Here is a 24662-nt window from a genome sequence, read left to right as displayed (position 1 = left end):
CCTGAGGGACTTACGAAATGACTTCCAAAATGGTTGTTTTCAAAGAGTTGTATGGGTATACGTGACAACTCAGGGAGGACAGAGTCGCCCAGGGCTGGAAAGGGGAAGAGCTGACATCCAACTCAAAGCACTTCAAAGCAGGGGGAGACCCAGATGTGGCACTCAGCCCCTCCTCTGTCCTTCAGAGCCCTTCAGCTCTTTAACGTTTTAGGGGCGCGTCACCTGCTAGCTGTCTGGCAACAAAGGATCAAGCAGCTTGAGGGACAGAAGAAAAATTCCTGCTGGTCAGATGTGGCCCCTGGGCAGCAGTTTGCCTACCCAGATAATCTTTGGCCATTTATGCATGGCTGTTTCCTCACGGTCACCCCTGCGGACCACTTCAGGGCTCTGCTTCAATTATGCTTACCTTTTCTGACTGTCAGAGGTCGCCTCGCTCTCCCCCCATGTTTCTGCGCATTTTCCCCGCATTTTCTGGATGCTGGTAAACATGAATCCAGAAAACGCAGGCAAAAAGCGTGGAAATGCGCGGGGAGAGTGAGGTGACCTCTGACGGTCGGAAAATGTAATCATAATCAAAGCAAAGCACCAAAGTAGTCGGCAGGGTGACTGCAAGGATACAGCCGTGCATAAATGGCTTCTGTGTTCCCCTCTCCCTTCCTCCCCAATGGTACCTTTGCAGCTATCTTTCATCTTACAGAGTAATCAAACACAAAGTCAGAACGCAAAAGCAGACGTTGGGATTGGGGTGCTTCTGTGTGTGGCTCTCAGCAGCCACTGCTTCTCTCTAAGCTGCCCCAAAGGAATGGAGGAGAGAGATGGACGGAGCTTCCATCCCTCCCTCTGCGTTGGGCATGCTCTGGAGTGGTCTCTGTTAGCTACTAAGCAACACATCCTAGGGAATGCAGATGAAAAAGAGCCTCTAGGTGTACAGACTCTGCAGTGGTCTTGAAGACAAAGGATGTGCCCGTTCAAGATGCCCCCACTCCATTAGCAGGGAAGAGAGGGATCTGCCCCACACTTCAGACCTGACTTACCTGGCAGGGCAGTTCGACACACCAGGTGAGTGTAGGAGAAATACAGGGTGGAATTAAGCATGAAGTAGGACTCCACGATCTTGCGGGCTTTCTCGCTGACGTCGTAGAAGAGGCGGGCACTCTTCAGAGGAATGCGCCCCTCATATCCAAACTGCAGGCAAACAAAATCATTCATCATCAATGTATCTAACTGTCAACATACCCAAATCGGTGGATACTTAAATCCAGAGACTGGAGCCATGAACTGACAAGACAGGTCTTTCCACAACCTGAAAAAACACCAAGCTTTGAAGAAAAATCTGAAATCTTTAAAAAAAAAAAATGCATTGGAGTTTAAATCCGCCCCAAAATAATAGAAGCAGTGACTGTAGCTTTAAGAAATAAATGCCCTCTCAGTGGCCATTGGGACAGCTGGTAAGCAACCACAACAGTATTGCCTGCTTTCAAGCCTTGGTTTCTTTTCACAAAAGGTGGGGAGCCAGGGCCCTTTCAAGAGCTGTTTTGGCCTTTGACGGAGGACTCACCAGGGCCCGGCCCCCCAGCCATCAGGGGGCGACTTGGTGCCACCGGACTTGGATGACTCACCCGGGCCTGGCTGTTTGCTTCCGCTCAACAGCAACCACCCCACAAAGTGTGGTATGGTGCATAGTTTCTTTCTAGGATCTGGGAGACCTAGGTACAAACCACCACTTTGCCACTAAAGCTTGCTGGGCAACCTTGGGCCAGTCTCTCTCTGTCTCTCAGCCCAATCTACCACACAGGGTTGTTGTTATGGGGATAAAATGGAGGACAGGACAATTATGTCAGCTGCTTTGGGTCCACCATTGTGGAGGAAAATGGGGTATAAATGAAGAAAATAAATGTAAATGAAGATAAACAGATGAGGATATAGGGATTGCCAAGAGGAAGGAAGGAAGGAAGAAAGAGTGTGGAGAGGGGGATACAGAGAAAGCGAGGTGCCCCCCAGCCCCGTGAGTTCTTGTGCCTTCCCACCAAGCAACTGGACCAGTGGCCCGCACTGCACAACTAGGCCTGTCACCACACAACTGGCCCATCGTTTTCCCTGGCTAGGGCTACCGGGGGTGGGGGGCGATGAGAGAAAACTGAAGAAGGGGGCAAATAAATGTAGGTTGGCTGGTATGTGGGAAGAAGAGAGGAAAGCAGGGGAAAGGGAGAGGCTATGGGGGCTTTCAGGGATAGGGAAACAAGAAATCGTGGGGGAGGGGGAAATGAGATGCCCCCCCCACATGTCCCTGTGAGTCCCCCTCACTTGTTACTCTTATTGGTTGTGTCAAGAGGTGATCAGGGAGGTGGTGAGCTCCCCCTCACTGGTAATGTTTAAGCAGAGGCTGGACAAGCACTTGTCAGGGATGCTCTAGGTTGATCCTGCATTGAGCAGGGGGTTGGACCAGATGACCTCTATGGCCCCTTCCAATGCTAGGGTTCTATGATTCATAGAATCATAGAGTTGGACGGTACCACCAGGGTCATCTAGTCCAAACCCCCTGCACAATGCAGGAATTTCACAACTACCTCCCCCCAACACCCCCAATGACCCCTACTCCATGCCTAGAAGATGGCCAAGATGCCCTCCCTCTCATGAACTGCCTAAGGTCATGGAATCAGCACTGCTGACAGATGGCCATCTAGCCTCTGCTTAAAAACCACCAGGGAAGGAGCACTTACCACCTCCTGAGGAAGCCTGTTCTATACGCCTGTTTTTCCTGCAGCTTTTCAAACCATTTTTAATTGACATACTCCCCGCTGCTTCTTGCTTTATGCTTGCTACCAGTTGCGTTTTTACCTTTTAAAACATGCTTTGAACTGCCTCAAGCATTTTAATGGCAAAGCAGCCCATGGATATTTCCAAGACATAAACGGACAAAGTTGCACAGCAAAACTCGCACCTTGAGGGCTTTGAGAACGGTGGCCCCTTCGAAGCGCTCGTTGGGGGTGTGGGGCGAAGTTTTCCCTCTGTACCCGTCGCCAGCCAGTATAATGCCCTGAAACAGAAGGAAGGTAGGACAGAGCTAAGGGAACTGCCAGGGACTTTCTCCCCCCCGCCCCATACACACACAAACAAACACATGAAGCTGCCTTATACTGAATCAGACCCCTTGGTCCAGCAAGGTCAGTATTGTCTACTCAGACCAGCAGCAGATCTGCTGGGTTTCTTTCACATCACCTACTACCTGATTCTTTTAGTTGGAGATGCCGAGGATTCAACCAGGGACCTTCTGCGTGCCAAGCAGATGCTCTACCACTGAGTTACGGCCACACGCATGAACACTGCAGCTCAGAGCCAGCCACAACACAAAGAGATACAACAATCAGCCAGAAAGTTCACTGTTCAAGCTCCGTTCCTTTCAAGGGGGATCGAGCAGCAGCACTTTCCAGGGAAGGTTGGCCTTCATTATTTAGCTTTGTGTCTCTTCTTCCCGTTTTGAATTTTGATCTCTCAACTTCATGCTTTGCTTAGCTCCGTCGTCACTGAGAGGAGAGCTTGCTGGGTTAAGGCCAACCCACTCTGCAAGACAGCTCAGCTCCTGCAAGACAGCTCAGCTCCTGGGCATGTTCAGAGAGGCAAGTTAAAGACTCGCCAGTGTGATGGGCAGCAGGAGTCAACAAACTTTCCCCCAATGGTCCTCCTCTCCCTAGCATATCCCACCCGCTCCTGTAGCCTCTCTCAATCCCTCTATCTGGTGGAGGCCATGACGGGCTTGTGTGAGTCCTGCAATAATGCTTGCAGGCCTTCCTAGCTGCTAGCAACTCAACTTGAGAGCCAGCGTGGTGTAGTGGTTCAGAGCAGTGGACTCTAATCTGGACCACTGGGTTCGATTCTTCGCTCCGCCACATGAAGCCAGCTGGGTGACCTTGGGCCAGTCACAGTTCTCTTCAAGCTCTCTCAGCCTCACCTACCTCACAAGGTGTCTGCTGTGGGGAGAGGAATGGAAGGTGATTGTAAACCGGTTTGATTCTCCTTAAAAGGTGGAGAAAGTCGGCATATAAAAACCTCCTCCTCCTCTTCTTCTTCTTCTCCCCTTAGATCAGAACTTGAGAGCAACACAGATAGACCTGGTGCTGAATTCTCCAAGTTTGTGGTCCACACCAGATTACATCAAGTAGTGCTGGCAGGTATTTTTGCCACAAGCTTTTGAATGCAACCAAGAGGGTTCAAGACCAGTTGAGTGATCTCAGAGGCTCAAAGTGAAAACTTCTCTTGCTTCTGTTGGTAGAAGCACTTGCGCCAATTCTTGTTCTGGGGGGGCACACATGAACACATGAAGCTTGCCTTATACCGAATCAGACCCCTGGTACATCAAGGTCTATATTGTCTACTCAGACCAGAAGTGGCTTTCCAGGGTCTTGGGTTGGGGATCCTTCAGATCATCTACTACCTGACCTTTCAACTGGAGATGCCAGGGACATACGCAAGACCAGGTACCCCCTCCCATCAATATGTGGCCCCCAGTGAATTCAGGCTGCTCAAGGCAGAAGTCACATGGGCAACGAGGCCTCTCAGAGTGTATGAGTCTTTGTGAAATTCCCAGATATTGGGTTGCCGGCTACTCACGTTGGCAATTTGGTGCAGCTCCCGGCATTCCTTCTCCGAGATCACGTTGTCCAGCAGCACCCGCTGGGTCCCGTTCAGCTGCTCTGAGTTATAGACAAATTTCACATCACTGTAGAGGAGGGGACCCCCTAGAGAGAGAAACAGAACAACCTTCCTAAGATCTTCCTGGTGGCATTTCACACAGGGACCGTGGAAGAACGCAACATCTCTCAGAACGGTTTCAGCGGAGGTGTATCTGCACAAGAGTGGCCAGGGTTCCAGATGAGACCACAAGGGCAGGAGGCAGCCCTTGAAAGGGAAACGTACCACTTGGGGGGGGGGGTAGATCACTCTTCCCTCTCCCTGCGGTGTTATAAGAACATAAATCATGCTGGATCAGACCCAGGTCCATCAAGTCCAGCAGTCTGTTCACACAGTGGCCAACCAGGTGCCTCTAGGAAGCCCACAAACAAGACGAGACGACTGCAGCAGCATTATCCTGCCTGGGTTCCACAGCAGCTAAGATAATAGGCATGCTCATCTGATCCTGGAGAGAATAGGTATGATTCATGAATAGTATCCATTTTTACTAATAGCCATGAATAGTGCTCTCCTCCATGAACATGTCCACTCCCCTCTTAAAGCCTTCCAAGTTGGCAGCCATCAACACATTCTGTGGCAGGGAGTTGCACAATTTAACTGTGTGTTGTGTGGATAAATACTTCCTATCTGTTTTGAATCTCTCACCCTCTGCATTCTGGTATTATGAGAGAGGGAGAAAAGCTTCTCCCTGTGCACTCTCTCCATACCATGCATAATTTTATAGACCTCTATTATGTCTCCCCTCAGAGGAGGAGAGGAGAGGAGGGGGCCTGGGCTAGGGTTGCCAGGTCCAGGTGGGGAAATACCTGGAGATTTTGGGGGCGAAGCCTGAGGAGGGTGGGGTTTGGAGAGGGAAGGGGCTTCAGTGCCATAGAGTCCAATTGCCAAAGTTTCCATTTTCTCCAGGGGAACTGATTTCTGTCGCCTGGAGCACAGTTGTAATACCTGGAGCTCTCCAGCCACCACCTGGAGGTTGGTAACCTTACCCTGGGAACTCCCTTCCCAGGGCGCTTAAAAATACGGAACCGGCCCTGCATCAGAGATTCTGGGACTGCTGCTTTCCCTCCAGCACTGCATGATCCAGATGGGCCCCTTGCCCAAAAGCTCATCTTGACACGCTGCCGGGGGGCTCGTCGAGGGAGCTAATGGGCTTTTCCGCAGCCCAGCCAATGTAAACCATCTACAGCTGCACATTTCCATTATGCTGAGTTTTGAGAGAGAGGAAAGAGCCTTTCTGGCTTCAGACAAAGCAAGCTGCGTTGTCTGAAATAACCATCAGCATTGCTGTGGGTCTCCGCAGCATATTCCATGGGGTCACGAGGGAGCCAGCGAGGACTCTTCCGGGCGGGGGCGCAAGGAAGGCAGGCCCGGCTGCACAAGCCCTGACCTGGAGCAGCCCTGGGAAGCAGCACCTGCCCCAACCGGCACCCCCCTGCCTGTGGCCCAGCATGTGCAGCAGTGCAGGCAGCGTTTCCAACCCCACCCTCCCTCTCTTCAGGAAGCATCTTTCAACATGTCGGTTTTCTGATTTAGAGCTGCCCCTTCTAGGTTGTATCTGGTTTGTTTAGATTGTTGTTATGTCTATGGATTAGGGTTGCCGACCTCCAGGTGGTGGCTGGAGATCTCCCGCTATTACAACTGATCTCCAGGTGATAGAGATCAGTCCCCCTGGAGAAAATGGCAGCTCTGGCCATTGGACTCTATGGCATTGAAGCCCCTCCCCTCTCCAAACCCTGCCCTCCTCAGGCTCCACCCCCCAAAAATCTCCAGGTATTTCCCAACCCCAAGCTGACAACCCTACTGTGGACAGCGTTGTGGAGTGTGTTTTTTTAAAAAAAATCTCAGGTGCTACATGATACAATTGCTTTTTAGATGTTTAATATGTAATAAATGCAATTAGGGCTGCCAAACGTCCAAGTGGGGATTGGAGAGCTCCCAAAATTACATCTCCAGGCTACATGAATTGCTTATTTATTTATTTAAAACATTTATTCCCCTTCTCCTGGAGAAAAGGGCTGCTTTGGAAGGTGGAAAGCATGGCATTATACCCTACCGAGGTCCCTCCGCTCCCTAAACCCCACTCTCCCAGGCGCCACCCAGGAGTCGGCAACCCTAATTACAATACTGCGACGCTGAAATGCACAAACCACTGGAAACGCATCCAGCCTCTTCATGGACACTGCATAGGAGGCCGGGGCAGGGAGGCCGGTCTCTTATCCTAAAGTGCAGCCCCTTAAATAGTAAAAATGCCTTCAGTGAGCCCTGAGAATAGGGTTACCAACTCTGGTTTGGGAAATTCCTGGAGATTTGGGGGGGGTAGAGCCTGGGGAGGGCAGGAGACATCAGCAGGGTGTGTGTGTGTGTGTGTGTGTGTGTGAAGTGCCGTCAAGTCACAGCCGACTTATGGCAACCCCTTTTGGGGTTTTCATGGCAAGAGACTAACAGAGGTGGTTTGCCATTCCCCTGCACAGCAGCAACCCTGGTCTTCCTTGGTGGTCTCCCATCCAAATACTAACCAGGGCTGACCCTGCTTAGCTTCTGAGATCTGACGGGATCAGGCTAGCCTGGGCCATCCAGGTCAGGGCCAGCAGGGTATAATGCCATAGAATCCACTCTGCAAAGGAGGCATTTTTAACAAGAGACTGATCTCTGTCATCTAGAGAGCAGTTGTAATTCTGGGAGACCTCCAGGCCCAACCTGGAGGTTGGCAACCCTACCTGAGAGAAAGTGCAGCGCCATCCCTTCCAAGCCCTGGAACCAGGGGCTTTGAAAGACCGCCTTCTCCCAACCAGAGCTGCCCCACCACCTGATATCTGTTTCAGACGCTCTGCTCTGTGTGCCCCCTTCGGAGATCTGGCTGGTGGCAACCAAGATTGGACTTCAGGACCTCAAATTTCACGCTCCCTAGACGGGCCGAGGCTGTACGTTTGCATGTGAAATAGGCATTAAGCCCCCCCAGGCCTATTCAGTTTAGAGTCTTCAATTATTTAACGACACCTCTAGTCGTATCTTGACTGTTAGATGTCCTCCAACTTAGTGGAATGGTAGGAAAGAGCAAGAGTCCAGTAGCACCTTAAAGACTAACAACATTTCTGGCAGGGGGTGAGTTTATGCGAGTCACAGCTCACTTCTTCAGATGCCTGCGGCTCACGAAAGCTCATACCCTGCCAGAAATTTTGTTAGTCTTTAAGGTGCTACTGGACTCTTGCTCTTTTCTGCAGCTACAGACAGACTAACGTGGCTACCCATCATGACAGCCAGCGTGGTGTAGTGGTTAAGAGCGGTGGTTTGGAGCGGTGGACTCTGATCTGGAGAACCGGTTTGGTTTCCCAGCTCCTACACATGAAGCCAGCTGGGTGATCTTGGGCTAGTCACAGTTCTCATAGAGCTCTCTCAGCCACACCTACCTCACAGGGTGTCTGTTGTAGTGAGAGGAAGGGAAGGCGATTGTAAGCCGGTTTGATTCTCCTTAAAAAGGTAGATAGTCGGCATAGTCTTCGTGGAATGAGTTAATTTTAGGTCCCAGGTGAAAACACAAGCATTTACCTGGTCATGCTGCTTTTAATAACTATTTAAGGCTGGATTCAAGTCCAGTAGCACTTTAGAGGCCAACAAGATTTTCTGGATGAGCACTTTTGAGAGTCAAAGCTCCCTTTATCAGATACATGCTGGAATGGAGATCCCCAAGTCCTTCTATCTCAGTCTGAAGGAGGAGGTTGTTGCAAAGGAGGAGCATAGGATTCAAAGGTACAATGCTAAATCATATTGCTTGATGAGAGCAGGGGAGAAATTCTGAGGGGCTTTAGCTTGCTTCTTGCTGCTGTGTGTGTGTGTGTGTGTGTGTGTGTGTGTGTGTTAAGTGCCGTCAAGTCGCTTCCGACTCATGGCGACCCTATGAATGAAAGTCCTCCAAAATGTCCTATCTTTGACAGCCTTGCTCAGATCTTACAAATTGAAGGCTGTGGCTTCCTTGATGGAGTCAATCCATCTCTTGTTGGGTCTTCCTCTTTTCCTGCTGCCCTCAACTTTTCCTAGCATGACTGTCTTTTCCAGTGACTCTTGTCATCTCATGATATGACCAAAATCTTGCTGCTGTACCTTGTTTTATGACAGGTTTCTTTAGTGCTGCTTTTGGTGACTATTGTTTTTATGCCAATCATTCCTGTGTTAAACTACCACTGTGAGCCTCCACAAGCCTTTTAAAGGATGATCTGACATAGACAGAGAGGAGCAAAATACAAAAGCCGCTTATGCAAGGGGACTTTCACTGACGTTCCCTCCCCCATCTGTCTTGGTTGTTCCTTTGAGTTATGAATGAGTTTTCTGTCCATTAGAGATGATCTCGCTGCCAGCCCTCACAAATCCCAGGACTTCCTGTCCCTCTGTTAACCTGATTCTTCCCTCTCCCCTGAGCTCAGCCTGAGTGAAATCCCCATGCATAAGGCAAAGCGTGGGACACACAAGCTTGGTTTCTCTCACAGCCAATTACAAAGCAGTGTGAAAGAGGCAGGAATTTAAATGCTTCCTGTTTCCTCGGAGCTCTTTCTGAGCAGAAGAAAGGCTTTTTTAAAACCGAAGCTTGCATTTCTCCCCCCCCCCCATTTCAGACTGCTCCTTTTTTTTTTTTTGTTCTTAAAATGCTTTTTTATGCGGCAAATGGGTTTTTTTGGGGGGGGATTTTCTCTCACAGTAAGCTCTACAAGGTAAGCCAATTATGAAGCAGCATTTAAAGGCCTTGAATTGAGGTTGGAGACTGCTGGTACAGAGATTCCCAACAGGAAAGTGTGGGTCCAGCCAGCAACGAACCCCATGCATAAACAACCAAAGTCTGCTTGGAAACGGCTTCCTGGCGTCCTGCTCCAAAGACAGCGTCAGCCAACCTGGCCCTTCTTCAGCCTGGCTCCACCTCTCCGTTCTGCCTGGCACACTCTCTTGGGGATGTTGCCCCTGGAGCATCCAAAACCCAAGATGGGTCTGAATTTTATTGCCCAACATTAGCGGCGGTTCTTTGTTCCGAGGGACGGGCTGTCCTGTGTCTGTTTCCCAGCCTTTCTAGCTGGCAGGACTTGGGGGGATATTACGAGGTCCCGGAAATCTCTTCCAGCTGGTCAGCAATCTTCAAGGATAAGACACGACAGATAATGTGGGTGAAACTTCCCCGAAGGAATGGCTTTTGAAACATGGACAAAGTTCCTAGCAGTAGGAAGAGCGCTAAGAAAGCTCAGGCGGGTTCTCCAGCGAGCCAGGATTCTTCATCGTAGGTGGACTTCCAGATTACTGGTCAACCTCCAATTGTGGTAGACAGTTACAGGCCAGCATCTGGAAGAGGGTCAGGGGTGTGTTTTTCCAACTGGTGCTGGCCTGCTCTGGAGCTCGGGAGGGGTATCTCCATGTGCAGCCCAGTGAATCAGCCACATCCCACAAAAACACTGTGGGTGTGATACCCTTTCCCTCCTTGGCAATGGCTTGGATCCAGGCCGTAGCGTTTTTCCCAGGCCGGTCAGGAGGAGTTCTTGCAGTCCCCCAGATGGGCTTGACAGCCACAAAAATACATCTGATGGAGACCAAAGCCAGGCATTTGGAAACGCTCAGCCTCGTGTCTTGGAATGGAGCAGTGGCAAAGAAAACCAGATGGGAAGAAAGCGAAGTGGCCTTAAATCATGGGAAATTGATCTGCGCTTGCAGTATTGCAAAGGGGAGAAAGGGGGGAGAGGCATCTGGAACGTGCTGCTCTCTGGGACATTTCCAGAGAAAACGCTTTTGCTTTTCTTGTCAACCACAGCACAATTTCTGCCTGAAGTCAGCAGAAGACATAGAATTCACCTCTGGCCTCCCGTTTTACCTACAAAGAAGGGTTATCCTGGTAGATGTAAATGGGGCTATGGTGATAAGATCCTTCCAGATCTATTCCGTTGCCTCTATGATAGACTTGAACTCAACAGAAACCCACAAAGGTTCATGGAGTCAGAATTTTATTGCCCAACATTAGCGGCAGTTCTTTGCCAATTCTTTCTCCACCGAGTTCTGGAAGGTCATAGAATTACAGAGTTGGAAGGGACCACCAGGGTCATCTAGTCCTACCCCCTGCACAATGCAGAAAATTAATAACTCCCCCCCCCAGTAACCCCTACCCCACACTCAGAAGATGGTAAAAAAAAAAACCTATTGGCCAGGATAGTTGAATGAAACCACCATGTTCAGAGGCAGGCTATCTGACTACCAGATACTAGAGACAATTGTCCACAGAGTGCTGGTCATGCCCTGCTTATGGTTTTCCTAGAGGCACTTGGTTACTACATGTGGGAAATGCAATGCTGGACTCGGAAGACCTTCAGTCTGATCTAGCGGGACCCTTCATGTGCTAGAACCCCCATTAGTTGTACTTTGAAAGGTACAGAAGCTCAGGATTGAATTACCCTTTGGCCATTTATGCATGGGAGGTTTTGCCTTGAATTCGCGCTCTGTAGATGCGCTTTTTCCCCATCTGAATTCTCAAAACTCAAAAATAAGCCCCCATGGAGAGTTTTGAGAGACTGGATGGAGAAAATGAGCATCTAGAGAGTGGCAAATCCAAGGCAAAAATCTCCCATGCATAAATGGCCTGTATGTTCTTTTTCCTGGCATTTCTATTTATTTCACTTTCTTCCCTGTGGGAAGCCAAAGGGGCTTCTGTCACTCTCCTCCATTTTATCCTTACAACAACCCTGTGAGGTGGGTTAGGCTGAGTGTGTGTGACTGGCCCATGGTCACCTAGCAAACTTCCATTGTAGAGGGGGGATTTGAACCCTGGTCAAGTCTGACACTCTAACCACTACACCATGTGGGTACTGCTATTATTCTTGTGGCTTTATTTATTTATTTTTTGACACAGAACCCGCTCATGTGTGGAATCTTGAGTTACGGCTCCAGCCTGGTTAACTTATTGTTATTATTTTTTTGCAATGTACAAACAGTAAGGAACAAATTGAATATTTCTGCTATTTGAACTGAGCCTTGGTGAAATATGGTTTAGTCTACAAATCAGCAAGTTCTGCAAAGTACACAAAGATTTAAATAATCCTTCGATGTGCCTGAACATCAGAGATACAATCTGTACTGCTTAATACTATATTTGAAGAACGACGGGGACTCGGAGGAGTTTTTGTGAACTCAAGTGGAAGGAGAATTGAGGGGGTGGGGGGTTAGCATGGAAAATTTGATAACCAAAGTCTGTATTATGGGACGAAGAAGGGGTTAGAACTTGAACCAGGATTCCCAAGCTCTTAGCCCCCACAGTCTGCTTTCAACGTCTAGGCAAACCTCTGGAATATGTGAAGCAAAGGAGGGTGGGCTTCTGAGCATGTGTCAAGCGCCTGTCCGCAGCCACTCTGGAACCACAGCCTGCCCACCCGCCCACCCACATGGTCTGGATTAAGGGTGGGAAGGGAGAGCAAAGCATCCAGGCAGGCTTCAGAATGAACCCAGAAACTGTTCCATTTCCAAAATTGGTCAGCGTGGACTGGGTGGGGAGAGACTCTTCCAGAAGAGGCTGGCGTAGCAAAGTAATCTTCTGAATGCTTGGATACTACAACTTGCCCATTACCAGAGTCTTACCTTCCCTCAGCTCACGGTCCCCTTTGGGCACGGTCTTCTTTCCTAGGGGCCGCCCCGCGTCATCCAATTGATTGCTGTGGACACCGGAAGGAATCCTGTGGAGCAGATGTTGTGAAGAAGATGGGGAGGGGTGATTCATCATTCAGTCTGGCTATGGTTGCCAGGTTGCTCAGAGCAGGGATCACATGAACACATGAAACTGCCTTATACTGAATCAGACCCTTGGTCCATCAAAGTCAGTATTGTCCACTCTGGCAGGCAGCGGCTCTCCAGGGTCTCAGGCTGGGGTCTTTCACATCACATACTTGCCTAGTCCCTTTAACTGGAGATGCCGTGGATTGAACCTGGGACCTTCTGCATGCCAAGCAGATGCTCTATCACTGAGCCACGTGCATGCATGTGCGGCCATATGCAACGTGATTACATCACCTCCGGATTTCAGCGCCGCATCACAATGGGATGCTTCAGCACTCAAACCCCCCAAATGCTTTGAGTGCTAAAGCATCCCATTGCCATGCAGCACTTTCAGGGTAAACCCGGAAATGATGTAATCGCATTGTGCGTGGCTGCATGCGCAGGATCGTCACCCCAGCCCTGCCCCAAAAACCTCCCAACAGAGGACAAGAGGGATCTGGCAACCCTACGTCTGGCCCTTCAAGTGTGCCACACCCTCAGACAGAAGTGAGGTGGGTGCCTACTAGAGAGCGGGTCTTTTCAGTGGTGGCACCCAGATCAAAGAAGGCCCTCCCTCCACGAGCTCTGCCTGGCACTTGGTCTTTGTAGTCTGAAGCACCAAGTCAAATGTTGCTGTTTTTCCTCGAGACATAGGAGATGGTTTTGCTACCTCAGCTGTTTTGGCCGGCTCATTTGCTGACCTTGTAGACAACCCGGAAACTACAACTGGTCCAGAATGAGGCAGCCCGATTACTGTCAGGGGCTGGTGGTCACCAGGGACACGGGTTGCCCATTTTGAAGCAGCTACATGGGCTGACAGTCTGTTTCCGAGTTCAATTTAAGGTGCTGCATATGACCTTTAAAACCCTTCATGACCCGGGACCCACACATTTGAAGGGCCATCTCCTTCCATCTTCTCCCTGGCAGCCATCTGCCACTTAATGCGGCCTGTCTGGCATTGACTAGAGACTGGGCTTTTCCATCATAAGAACATAAGAAAGGCCCTGTGGGATCAGACCAGGTCCCATCAAGTCCAGCAGTCTGCTCACACAGTGGCCAACCAGGTGCCTCTAGGAAGCCCACAAACAAGACGACTGCAGCAGCACCATCCTGCCTGTGTCCCACAGCACCTAATGTAATAGGCATGCTCCTCCGATCCTGGAGCATGAGAATAGAGATGCATCATGACTGGAGAGAATAGAGATGCATCATGACTAGTATCCATTTTGACCAGTTGCCATGAATAGCCCTCTCCTCCATGAACATGTCCACTCCCCTCTTGAAGCCTTCCAGGTTGGCAGCCATCACCACATCCTGGGGCAGGGAGTTCCACAATTTAACTATGTGTTGTGTAAAGAAATACATACGTTTCCCAGTGGCACATGGAGGTGACCCCCCCTTACCTCCCACCACCTGAATGAGTGAGATCTGGCTCCAGCATCTTTCTTACAAATCGCAAGGTTCAGCTGCCTCAGTTTATATCTGGGCTATGGAGGAAAGGGGAGTTTGTCCCTTCAATCTTTACTTGGTTATGCTAATTGAAGCAGGACTCCCTTCTTTGTGGTTGACATTTTACAGGCTCCCCCCCCCTTTTGGGTGTGTGTGTGCATTTTTAAAGTGCAAGGCTTTTTCCCCTTTTTATTTCGCAAAATCTATATACATATATTATTAATAGATAAGTCACGTTTGAGAAAGTAATTAAATTCATTCCACCACAGGGAAACACTTTCCACATGTTCAATAACATGATTCCACTTCTCATCTAATGTGTCGAGATCTCCATCACTTAACCAATCTTGGCAAATAAACAAAGCAGTGAAAGTCCATCAGCTTTTCTAACAAGCCTTTTTTCCCCCCTTTGGTTGCTTTGATTGTTTCCATATTTCCCCTCCTTTTAAAATGCTAATAGACTGGGTAAAGGTTGAAGTGTTAAAAGTGGTTAAGAGGGGCGGACTCTAATCTGGAGAACTGGGTTTGATTCCCTGCTCCTCCATATGAAGCCTGCTGGGTGACCTTGGGCCAGTCACAGTTCTCTCTGAACTCTCTCAGCCCCATCTACCTCACAAGGTGCCTGTTGTGGGGAGAGGAAGGGAAGGCAATTGTAAACTGGTTTGATTCTCCTTAAAAAGGTAGAGAAAATCGGCATATAAAACCCGACTCTTCTTACAGAGTCACAGAATCTTAGAGTTGGAAGGGACCACCAGGGTCATCTAGTCCAACCCCCTGTACAAGGCAGGAAATTCACAATTACCTCCCCCACACACACACCCAGTGACCCCTACTCCATGCCCAGAAGATGGCCAAGATGCCCTCCCTCTCATCATCTGCCCAAGGTCATAGAATCAGCTTTGCTAACAGATGACCATCTGTGTGTGTGTAAAGTGCCTTCAAGTCGCAGCCGACTTATGGCGACCCCTTTTTTGGGGTTTTCATGGCAAGAGACTAACAGAGGTGGTTTGTCAGTGCATTCCTCTGCACAGCAACCATGGTATTCCTTGGTGGTCTCCCATCCAAATACTAACCAGGGCTGACCCTGCTTAGCTTCTGAGATCTGATGAGATCAGGCTCGCCTGGGCCATCCAGGTCAGGGCAGATGACCATCTAGCCTCTCCTTAAAAACCTCCAGGGAAGGAGAGCTCACCACCTCCCGAGGAAGCCTGTTCCACTGAGGAACCGCTCTAACTGTTAGAAAATTCTTCTCTCTATTCCCCTCACAGCACTGAGACCAATTGAGGGGCTGGAGCCAGCCATTTGTGTTTTACAGAAGGGTGGGGGCCCAGGATCTTTGTTGCATGAGCCTGAGCCCTCAGTTTCTCCCTGATTTTGCAGTTCTGTAATCCTGATTTTGACTGTAGTGGTGTGTGTGTTAAGTGCCATCAAATTGACTCCGACTTATGGTGACCCTATGAATTAATAACCTCCAAAACATGCTATCATTAACAGCCTTGCTCAGGTCTTGAAAACCTGAATTTTGGCTATGGAGCAGCCCCAAATTCTTTTGTTTCTGGGTTTTAAAAAATTCTAGGCTTGGTTCAGACTTCTGCACACAAGCAGATTGCTGCGATTTGAGCCTCCCCTTGGAATTCTTTTTCTTTTCCCCTTTGCGTAGGTGCACTTTGTTAAAGCACTGCCCAAAAAAGGATTCTTGATGCATAAAAATTCCTTCGTTCCCTGTGATTTAAAGTACGCCAAGTGCAAAACTGGTTTTAGAAATACTCCAAGTTAAACCAGAAGGCAGGCGGAACAGACTGCTGGGCAGGACAGAACATGCTCTAGGGACAGCCCTTTTAAAAGCTCACTCTCCTCAAGTGAGAGGACAACTGAACAAAGCATTTATCTCAAGGTGGGGGCTTGGAAGTAGAGGCTTACCTGTGGAATACAATATTTGCGCTTACCTGTGTTCATCCTGCCGAGCCCCAGAGATGCTCCAATAGCTCTGTAATGAGAAGAGAAGTCCCCTAGGTTATAGTCACCGAAAAGCGATTCACTCTCTTACCCAAACTGCTAGATCTAAAGACATCCAACAAACTCAGTGGCACCAGGCAGAAGACTTGTTCAGATAGCTTGTATCATCTAATCACTGAAGAAAAAGAAGAGTTGGTTTTTATAAGACGACTTTCTCTTTCTCTTCAGGAAGAATCAAACCGGCCATCCATGAAACTTCATAGCTTAGCAGGACTCCCAGCCTGAATCTCTCCACTCCTGAATTTCGCCACACATTGTTAAATTGTGGTACTCCCTGCCCCAGGACGTGGTGATGTCTGCCAACTCGGAAGGGTTTAGGAGGGGAATGGACATGTTCATAGAGGAGAGGGCTATCCATGGCTACTAGTCCAAATGGATACGTCATGATGCATCCATATTCTCTCCCGGATCAGAGGAGAGTGCCTGTTATCTTAGGTGCTGTGGAACACAGGCAGGATAAATGCTGTTGCAGTCGTCTTGTTTGTGGGCTTCCTGGAGGCACCTGGTTGGCCATTGTGGGAAGAGACTGCTGGACTTGATGGGCTTGGGTCTGATCCAGCAGGGCCTTTCTTATGTTCTTGCAAGTTTACACGTCACTCACTGCCTGGCAGTTGCGCTTTCTTACCGGCTCAGTGTATGAGAATCCCAGGCCCACTGCTGCCGTCTGTAACAGGTACGCTTCCAGCTTATGTCGCCTCAGGAACATCATGGCATACTGAAAGAGACAGGAGAAGGATCTAAAGCCATGCTGGTTGGGAAGAGTTCAGCAGGGGCTCACTACCAGCAAGCAGAACATGAGCATTACTCATGGGTGCTCCAACGTCCCCAGCTGTAACACAAGCACATGAGTTTTAGCTGAAGCATCTTGTATGATCTGCTCAGAGAGCAGGGAATGGAACCCACACACAGAATGCCTGGTCCAATGCTAGATGCATGTTTGGAAATTAATTTGGATCTCCTGAATTTAGTCTGGATGAGTTCCCTGAGTGTCAGAGAGGCCTTGGGTCTCACCACACACAAAGCAAAGATCTTGCTGTTGCTCCTACTCTTCCCGGTGGCAGAATGGGTTCAGCAGCCATGTTAGGACAAGCAGAGGGGGCCCAACGCAAATATGCCTCGTTCTCCCCAGAGGCCTTGGATGCTATTACTACACAACTGTGATCCACCCAATGCATGTGGGCATAATGGGAAATGAACTTTCTGTGATGCCCAAGTACCCTCAACACACAGCAACTGAACACACACGTGGACACATAAAGCTGCCTTATGCTGACCCAGACCCCTGGTCCCTCGAGGTCAGTCTTGTCTACTCAGACTGGCAGTGCTCCTCCAGGGTCTAAGGTGGAGGTCTTTCATGTCACCTACTGCCTGAACCCAGTGAGGTATAGTGGTTAAGACCAGTGGACTCTAATCTGGAGAGCCGAGTTTGATTCCCCATTCCTCCACATGAAGCCTGCTGGGTGACCTTGGGCCAGTCACAGTTCTCTCTCAACTCTCTTAGCCCCACCTACCCCACCAGGTGCCTGTTGGGAGGAGAGGCAAGGATTGTGATTGTAAGCCGCTTTGAGACTCCTTCAGACAGAGAAAAGTGGGGTATAAAAAGCAACTCTTCTTCTTCTTAACTGGAGATGCCAGGGATTGAACCTGGAACTTTTCTGCATGCCAAGCAGATGTTCTACCGCAGCCCCTCCCACATGTGGGTCAACATCCAGGATTCCAGCAGGTGAAGGAAAGGATGACATCACTGCCATGCAAGCAAGCTCCAGGACTTTCTTTGGCTTAGACCAGACCCTGGCCATGCGTTCTGCGTTGTGCGGTGACTGTGGGGAGGGAATCACGCTAGCTCCTCTCCCCTCCACATGCCTCCAAGCTGTGTAAAGCAGAACATCTGCCCAGGGGCTACATGTGTGGAACTGGACATGCCCATGCACAATTTCTGTTTTATTGGCATGTTACAGAGCAGCAGCAGAGGAGATTGCTGCAGGTCTCCCAAGAGCAAGAAGAAGAGTTGGTTTTTATATACTGACTCTCTCTACTACTTAAGGAAGAATCAAACCGGCTTACAATGACCTTCCCTTCCCCTTCCCACAACAGACACCCTGTGAGGTAGGTGGGGCTGAGAGAGTGTGACTAGCCCAAGGTCATCCAGCTGGCTTCATGTGGAGGAGTGGGGAAACCAACCCGGTTCACCAGATTAGAGTTTGCCGCTCGTGTGGAGTGGGGGATCAAACCCAGTTCTCCAGATCAGCATCCATCGCTCCAAACCACCGCTCTTAACCACTACACCATGCTGGCCAAGATACAAGCATGTTGCCAGCTTCCTAGACTGGCTTCTTACCTCTCTAGGCTCAATGCTCGTGAGATCCACAGACCCTTCCAAGAGGCTTTCGTAGTAGCTGACGTTGTCTAAGACATCTTCGTCGTCCGGGTGGAAGAGTAGGTACGACCTGGCACACTCCAGAGCTTGAACGTAATTGCCAACTGAAAGAGGGATTGGGGGACAATTGCCTCTGGCTGGGGGATTTCATGGACTGTTTTCTGCATCCTAGCCTGTACACCAGACTTCCCCCCTCCCCAGAAATCACAACCCCCCTAAGGTACAACTTGTAAAAACCTCTGGGAAGAGGGTCATACAACAGAAAACCAGTGTGGTGTAGTAGTTAGAATCAAACCCATATGAACACATACAAAGCTGCCTTTTACTTACAGGTGCCAACCTACAATTGGGGCCTGGTGATGTCCCCAAATTACAGCTGATTTCCAGGCAACAGAGATCAGTCCCCCTGGAGAAAATGGCTGCTTTGGAGGGTGACGTCTGTGGCTTTATACCTTGCTGTGGTTCCTCTCCTCTCCAAACCCTGTCCTCCCCAGGTTCCCCCCCCCCAATCTCTAGGTATTTCCAAAGTGGTGGCTGGTAACCCTGCTTATACTGAATGAGACCACTTATCCATGGTTTCCCCCCCCCCCTCAAAAAAGTATACACACGAAACTGCCCTGTAATGAATAAGTCCTTTGGTCCAGCAAGTTCACTATTGTCTGCTCAGACTGGGTGTGGCTTCTCAAGGTCTCAAGGAGAAGTCTTTTATATCACCAGCTGCCTGGTCCTTTTAAATGGAGATGCTGGGGATTGAACATGCAAACGAGATGCTCTACCACCAAGCCACAGACCCTCTCTTGATTAAGTCTGGGGAAAAGCAGGATCAAATCCCCACCCAACCATGAAGTTCACCGGATGATCCTGGGCCAGTCACTCTCTCTTTCTCAGCCTAACCTTCCCACAGGGGAAAGATAAAATGGAGGTGGCCCATCTCTCTGAGCTTCTTTGAGAAAGGGCAGGATAAAAATATAACAGATGGATAAATAGACTGGGAATTGGACACGACTCATAGAAGAGACCAAATCAGCTGCCCGCTGAAAATGAAGGAACATTACTTCTCATACACTCCCTTGGAGTTTTAATGGTTTTAATGGTTCTTGGAGTTTTAATGGTTATACCAGGGGAATGTGTTACGAATAGGGTTGCCAGGTCCCTCTTCACCACCAATGGGAGGTTTTGGGGCAAAGCCTGAGGAGAGTGGGGTTTGGGGAGGGGCTTCACTGCCATAGAGTCCAATTGCCAAAGTGGCTATTTTCTCCAGGTGAACTGATCTCTATAGGCTGGAGATCAGTTGTACACATGAAGCTGCCTTCTACTGAATCAGACCCTTGGTCCATCAAAGTCAGTACTGTCTACTCAGACCGGCAGTGGCTCTCCAGGGTCTCAGGCAGGTGTCTTCCACATCACCTACCTGCCTAGTCCCTTTAACTGGAGATGCCGGGGATTGAACCTGGGACCTTCTGCATGCCAAGCAGTTGCTCTACAGCTGAGCCACGAACCCTCCCCCTAATAGCGGGACATCTCCAGCTAGTACCTGGAGGTTGGCAACCCTAGTTGTGAGCCAGTCCACAAGCCCGGGGAGCAATGTTCAGCCCTGTGGGGATTTCTCGGCCACTCTGTGTGGTCCCGAAGGATGTCTTCACACATGTCATGTGTGCTGCATGAAAATAGTGATCACACTGGGTTTTGGTTTCCTTTTAAAAATGTACTTAAGACAGCACAAGTGTGCATTGTTACTCGAGTCCCTGGGCTGGCCAGGAAGGCAACCCGCTCAGGAAGTTACGTAGGGCAGAACGGTTTAAAAGGGCTTAAGCTGAAGTTTGCATGGGAGGTGTTGACAGATTGTTACAATTGGGAAATGTTTCTGGCCTGCGTTCTGAATGCTTGAACTTTTCTTTAAATAATTGCGATGGTTTAAAATTTGTGTTGCCTGGAGTCCGCTTCTGGAAGTGACTGAATCAGCACATTGATGTAATATTATAACAATCTTTCAACGGGTTCTCTTTTTCATATTTATTTTAAAAGAGCAAGCCTCTTTTGTTGGGGAGATATGTCTTCCTTCTTACATCTCTGCAACGGGAGGAGCTAGAGGCTTACTTTTTAAAAAAGCAAGCAAGCTGGGAATTCAGAAAACATTGGCATAGATTGTTATAAAGATGTTCAATTGCCAATTAAAAATAAAAACTAAAAAAGGAAGAAATGGCCACAGTGGGGACAGGGCCATGGAAAATAGCTGCTTCCTGGGAGAGAGAAAAAATCAAAACTTTCCCTCCCTCATGGCTAGGGCTGCCATTATAGCTGGACATTTCCCACTGGCAGACCCAAACCCCTGCTACCTCTCAGTAGGGCACGGAAGAAGGAAACTGGCATCAGTAAGGTGGCATGGCCTCACTTCCAGTGCGAATCGGGAGGTGTCATCACCATGACAGAAATATAAACAGAAATCACAGCGAGTATGGCTAAACTTAATAATAACACAAAAGGTCGGTGCCTTGTGCGTGTTTACTACAAGGACTAACTACCAATAGTAAACTGCTAATATCAGGTTTCACATAACAAGGCACTGGAAATACCACAACATCTGCAGGAAGCATAAATGGTGCCAAAGCTGGCGCACAAATTGCTGCTAATGAACACAGTTCAAAAGAACATACAGACAATATTGAGCCACAGTATGTGTGTGTGTGCTAAGTGCCATCAAGTTGCTTCCGACTCATGGTGACCCTATGAATCAAAGTCCTCCAAAATGTCCTATCTTTGACAGCCTTGCTTAGATCTTGCCAATTGAGGGCTGTGGCTTCCTTGATGGAGTCCATCCATCTCTTGTTGGGTCTTGCTCTTTTCCTGCTGCCCTCAACCTTACCTAGCATGACTGTCTTTTCCACAGTATAATACAGCTTAAATACATTATATCTGTAGATACAATAAACACAGAATGACAAAAAAATAAATATGCAACCTGTCTAGCAGTCAGAGATACTGTAGACCAAACTCCAAAAAAGCAGTTAGTCCAGAAAATTGTTGTGCTGTATAGTGAACATTAATTATCTTGTTGCACAATGACATTTGAGAACTCTTGGGCTGCATCAACAGAAGTATAGTGTCCAGATCATGCGAAGTGATGGTATCGTTTTACTCTGCTCTGGTTAGACCTCACCTAGAGTACTGTGTTCAGTTTTGGGCTCCGCAATTCAAGAAGGATGTAGACAAGCTGGAACTTGTCCAGAGGAGGGCAACGAGGATGGTGAGGGGTCTGGAGACCAAGTCCTATGAGGAAAGGTTGAAGGAGCTGGGTATGTTCAGCCTGAAGAGAAGACTGAGAGGGAATATGATAACCATCTTCAAGTACTTGAAGGGCTGTCATATAGAGGATGGTGCCAAGTTGTTTTCTGTTGCCCAAGAAGGTCGGACCAGAACCAATGGGTTGAAATTAAATCAAAAGAGTTTCCGTCTAGACATTAGGAAGAATTTTCTAACAGTTAGAGCGGTTCCTCAGTGGAACAGGCTTCCTCAGGAAGTGGTGAGCTCTCCTTCCATGGAGGTTTTAAAGAAGAGGTTAGGTGGCCATCTGTCAGAAATGCTGATTCTGTGACCTTAGGCAGATGATGAGAGGGAGGGCATCCTGGCCATCTTCTGGTCACTGGGGGTGTGTGGTGGTGGGGAGGTAGTTGTGAATTTCCTGCATTGTGCAGGGGGTTGGACTTGATGTCCCTGGTGGTCCCTTCCAACTCTATGATTCTATTCTTATCAGAGAATGATGTGAGCAAATTGCCCAAACGCTGGTCTGGTACAGTAGACGTTTTGGACACACCTTCTTCAGTGGAAAAGCATAGTTTAGAGTGGAGTTCTGCCTTTTTTTGGTCATCACCATGACAGGGCATATAGACATGCACATATATGAAGCTGCCTTATATGAATCAGACCGTCCATCTATCAAAGTCAATATTGCCTACTCAGACTGGCAGCAGCTCTCCGAGGTCTTAGGCAGAGATCTTCTACTGCCTGGCACTTTCAACCGGAGATGCAGGAGATTCAAGCTGGCAGCTTCTGCATGCCAAGCAGATGCTCTAACGCTGAGCCTCGGCCCCTGAATGCTCAAGGATTCCGCTAAGACTCTAGGGATTTCTCCACTACCTCAAGTGGATTTCTCCACTATGGATCTCTCCACTTTCTCACCAGTTGCCAGCTGCAACCTCTACATGTGGCAGCCATCTGGCCTTTACTGCAATCTTCTGTATGCTATTGGCACATATAGTTATTTCAGGAGATACAATCCAATATGTTTGGCGGTCCCTGGCAAAAATAGCCTTTAAATTAAGAACCAATACTTTGAATTTAGCCTGAAGGCAAACTGGTAACTGCTGCAGACGCTGAAACACAGGTCTTGTTTATTCTGAGCGGCTAACCCCAGGCACAATACTAGCATAGTGGTTAGAGCACTGGTTCCCAACCAGGGGTCCGTGGACCCCCAGGGGTCCGTGAGAACTAAATTAAGGCCTGCGAAACAAAGTTATAAACCCATAATAAATTAATATTTTCAATTAAAAGTTCTCTATTATAAAATATATATATTCAAATATTATTCTAAGTTTAATGTTTAACTAACAGTTATGATTAAAGTTTATTTTCAAATTCTTGGAATTTTTATTTTGAACCTTGGGGTCCCTGAACCGAACAAAAAAGTCCTAGTGGTCCCTGGTCAAAAAAAGGTTGGGAACCACTGGGTTAGAGGGTCGGACTAGGATCCGGGAGACCAAGGTTTGGACCCCTGATTGCTGGGTGACCTTGAGCCAGTCACATGCTCTCAGCCTAACCTCCCTCACAGGGCTGCAAGTCTAACCTACTTGTGCACTACAATCTTTCCCGAAACATGGGAGCAAAGCAGGTTTGAGAAAGATTGGAAGAAAGAACCGGAAACCCCTGGAGGTGACAAATGTGCCAAGATGCTGCCGGGGAGGCAAGGAAAAAACAAGACAGGGCAAATAACCTGTGTAGAAATAGCCTAAATGTCTGAACAAGCACCAAATACTCTACCAAAACTATGGGATATATAGTTAAATTGTAGAACTCCCTGCTCTAGGTTGTAGTGATGGCTGCCAACTTAGAAGACTTTAAGAGGGGAATGGACATGTCCGTGGAGGAGAGGGCTATCCATGGCTACTAGTCAAAATGGATACCAGTCATGATGCATACCTATTCTCCCCAGGATCAGAGGAGCACGCCTATGACATTAGGTGCTGTGGAACACAGGCAGGATAATGCTGCTGCAGTCATCTTGCTTGTGGGCTTCCTAGAGGCACCTGGTTGGCCACAGACTGCTGGACTTGATGGGCCTGGGTCTGATCCAGCAGGGCTTTTCTTATGTTCTTATGGCACCTTCAAAGGGCAAACTGTGTGGCATCATGCCTGCCAAGGTCTTCACACAACGCATAGTTAAATTGTGGAACTCCCTGCCTCAAGATGTGGTGATGGCTGCCAGCTTGGAGGGGTTTAAGAGGGGAGTGGGCATATTCATGGAGGAGAGGGGTATTCATGGCTATTAGTTAGAATGGATACTAGTCATGCTGCATACCTATTCTCCCTAGTATCAGAGGAGCATGCCTATTATTTTGGGTGCTGTGGAGCGTAGGCAGGATGGTGCTGCTGCAGTCGTCTTGTTTGTGGGCTTCCTGGAGGCACCTGGTTGGCCACTGTGTGAACAGACTGCTGCACTTGATGGACCTTGGTTTAATCCAGCGGGGCTTTTCTTATGTTCTTACGTTCTTATCCTGTGGAAGATGCGTTTCTCTCTGAGGCTGCCTGGCCTTCTCTATCGGAAATCAAATGCACAAATGACCTGGATGCCCAATTATCTTGTGTGGACTGGCAGCAAATTTTCACAACCTGGAACGCATCACTCATGCACTGCCTGGAGAACTGAGATGGGCTGAAATAACCAATCTAATTCTCTATACCAGAAGCGTACAGATATTGTCTTATGCTCCAGTGTGTGCAGAGGCGGGCCTAGTCCTCTAGGGGGCACCCCCCACACACAAGTTCAGCCACGGCCCTCTCTTCTAGCTACTGCTCCTGGCTGCGGTTTTAATTTCATCGCCGTCGTTTAATAAACAAATTAAAATATTTAAAACCATAAAATAAAGGTCAATGTAAATATATCAGCATAAAAATAGCAAGTTATTTTTTTCTTAAACAAAATGAAATTTGATGTGAGCTCATTTCTGTTGGGGGGAAAGACCTAGGGGCAACCCAGATGTGTAAATATTTGTGCATGAAAACGTAATCAAAGGACAGTGTGCGTGTGTTTGAATGTGCATCTGGATACACATCAATATGTGCACCTCTGTCCTAAACCCCCTTGCTAGTT

The 24662-nt window shown here is 48.6% G+C and overlaps 1 protein-coding gene across 1 annotated transcript in view; it reads right to left on the bottom strand.

Annotated features, from left to right (window-relative positions):
• The window catches only part of P3H2 (prolyl 3-hydroxylase 2), a 122084-nt gene that overhangs the window by 5694 nt on the left and 91728 nt on the right, over positions 1–24662 (bottom strand). Inside the window, exons 5-11 of the mRNA XM_056849884.1 lie at positions 18260–18402; positions 16547–16636; positions 15852–15892; positions 12283–12377; positions 4609–4736; positions 2942–3037; positions 1035–1185 (exon numbers count right to left, since the gene is read on the bottom strand). Coding sequence (XP_056705862.1) covers positions 1035–1185; positions 2942–3037; positions 4609–4736; positions 12283–12377; positions 15852–15892; positions 16547–16636; positions 18260–18402 — 744 coding nt within the window. The remainder of the gene's footprint in view (positions 1–1034; positions 1186–2941; positions 3038–4608; positions 4737–12282; positions 12378–15851; positions 15893–16546; positions 16637–18259; positions 18403–24662) is intronic.

Source organism: Euleptes europaea, chromosome 5 (assembly GCF_029931775.1).
Source record: "Euleptes europaea isolate rEulEur1 chromosome 5, rEulEur1.hap1, whole genome shotgun sequence".
NCBI classification, from domain to species: Eukaryota; Metazoa; Chordata; class Lepidosauria; order Squamata; family Sphaerodactylidae; genus Euleptes; species Euleptes europaea.
The sequence above is the reverse complement of the archived record's forward strand: the minus strand, read 5'-3'. Positions and strand labels throughout refer to the sequence as shown.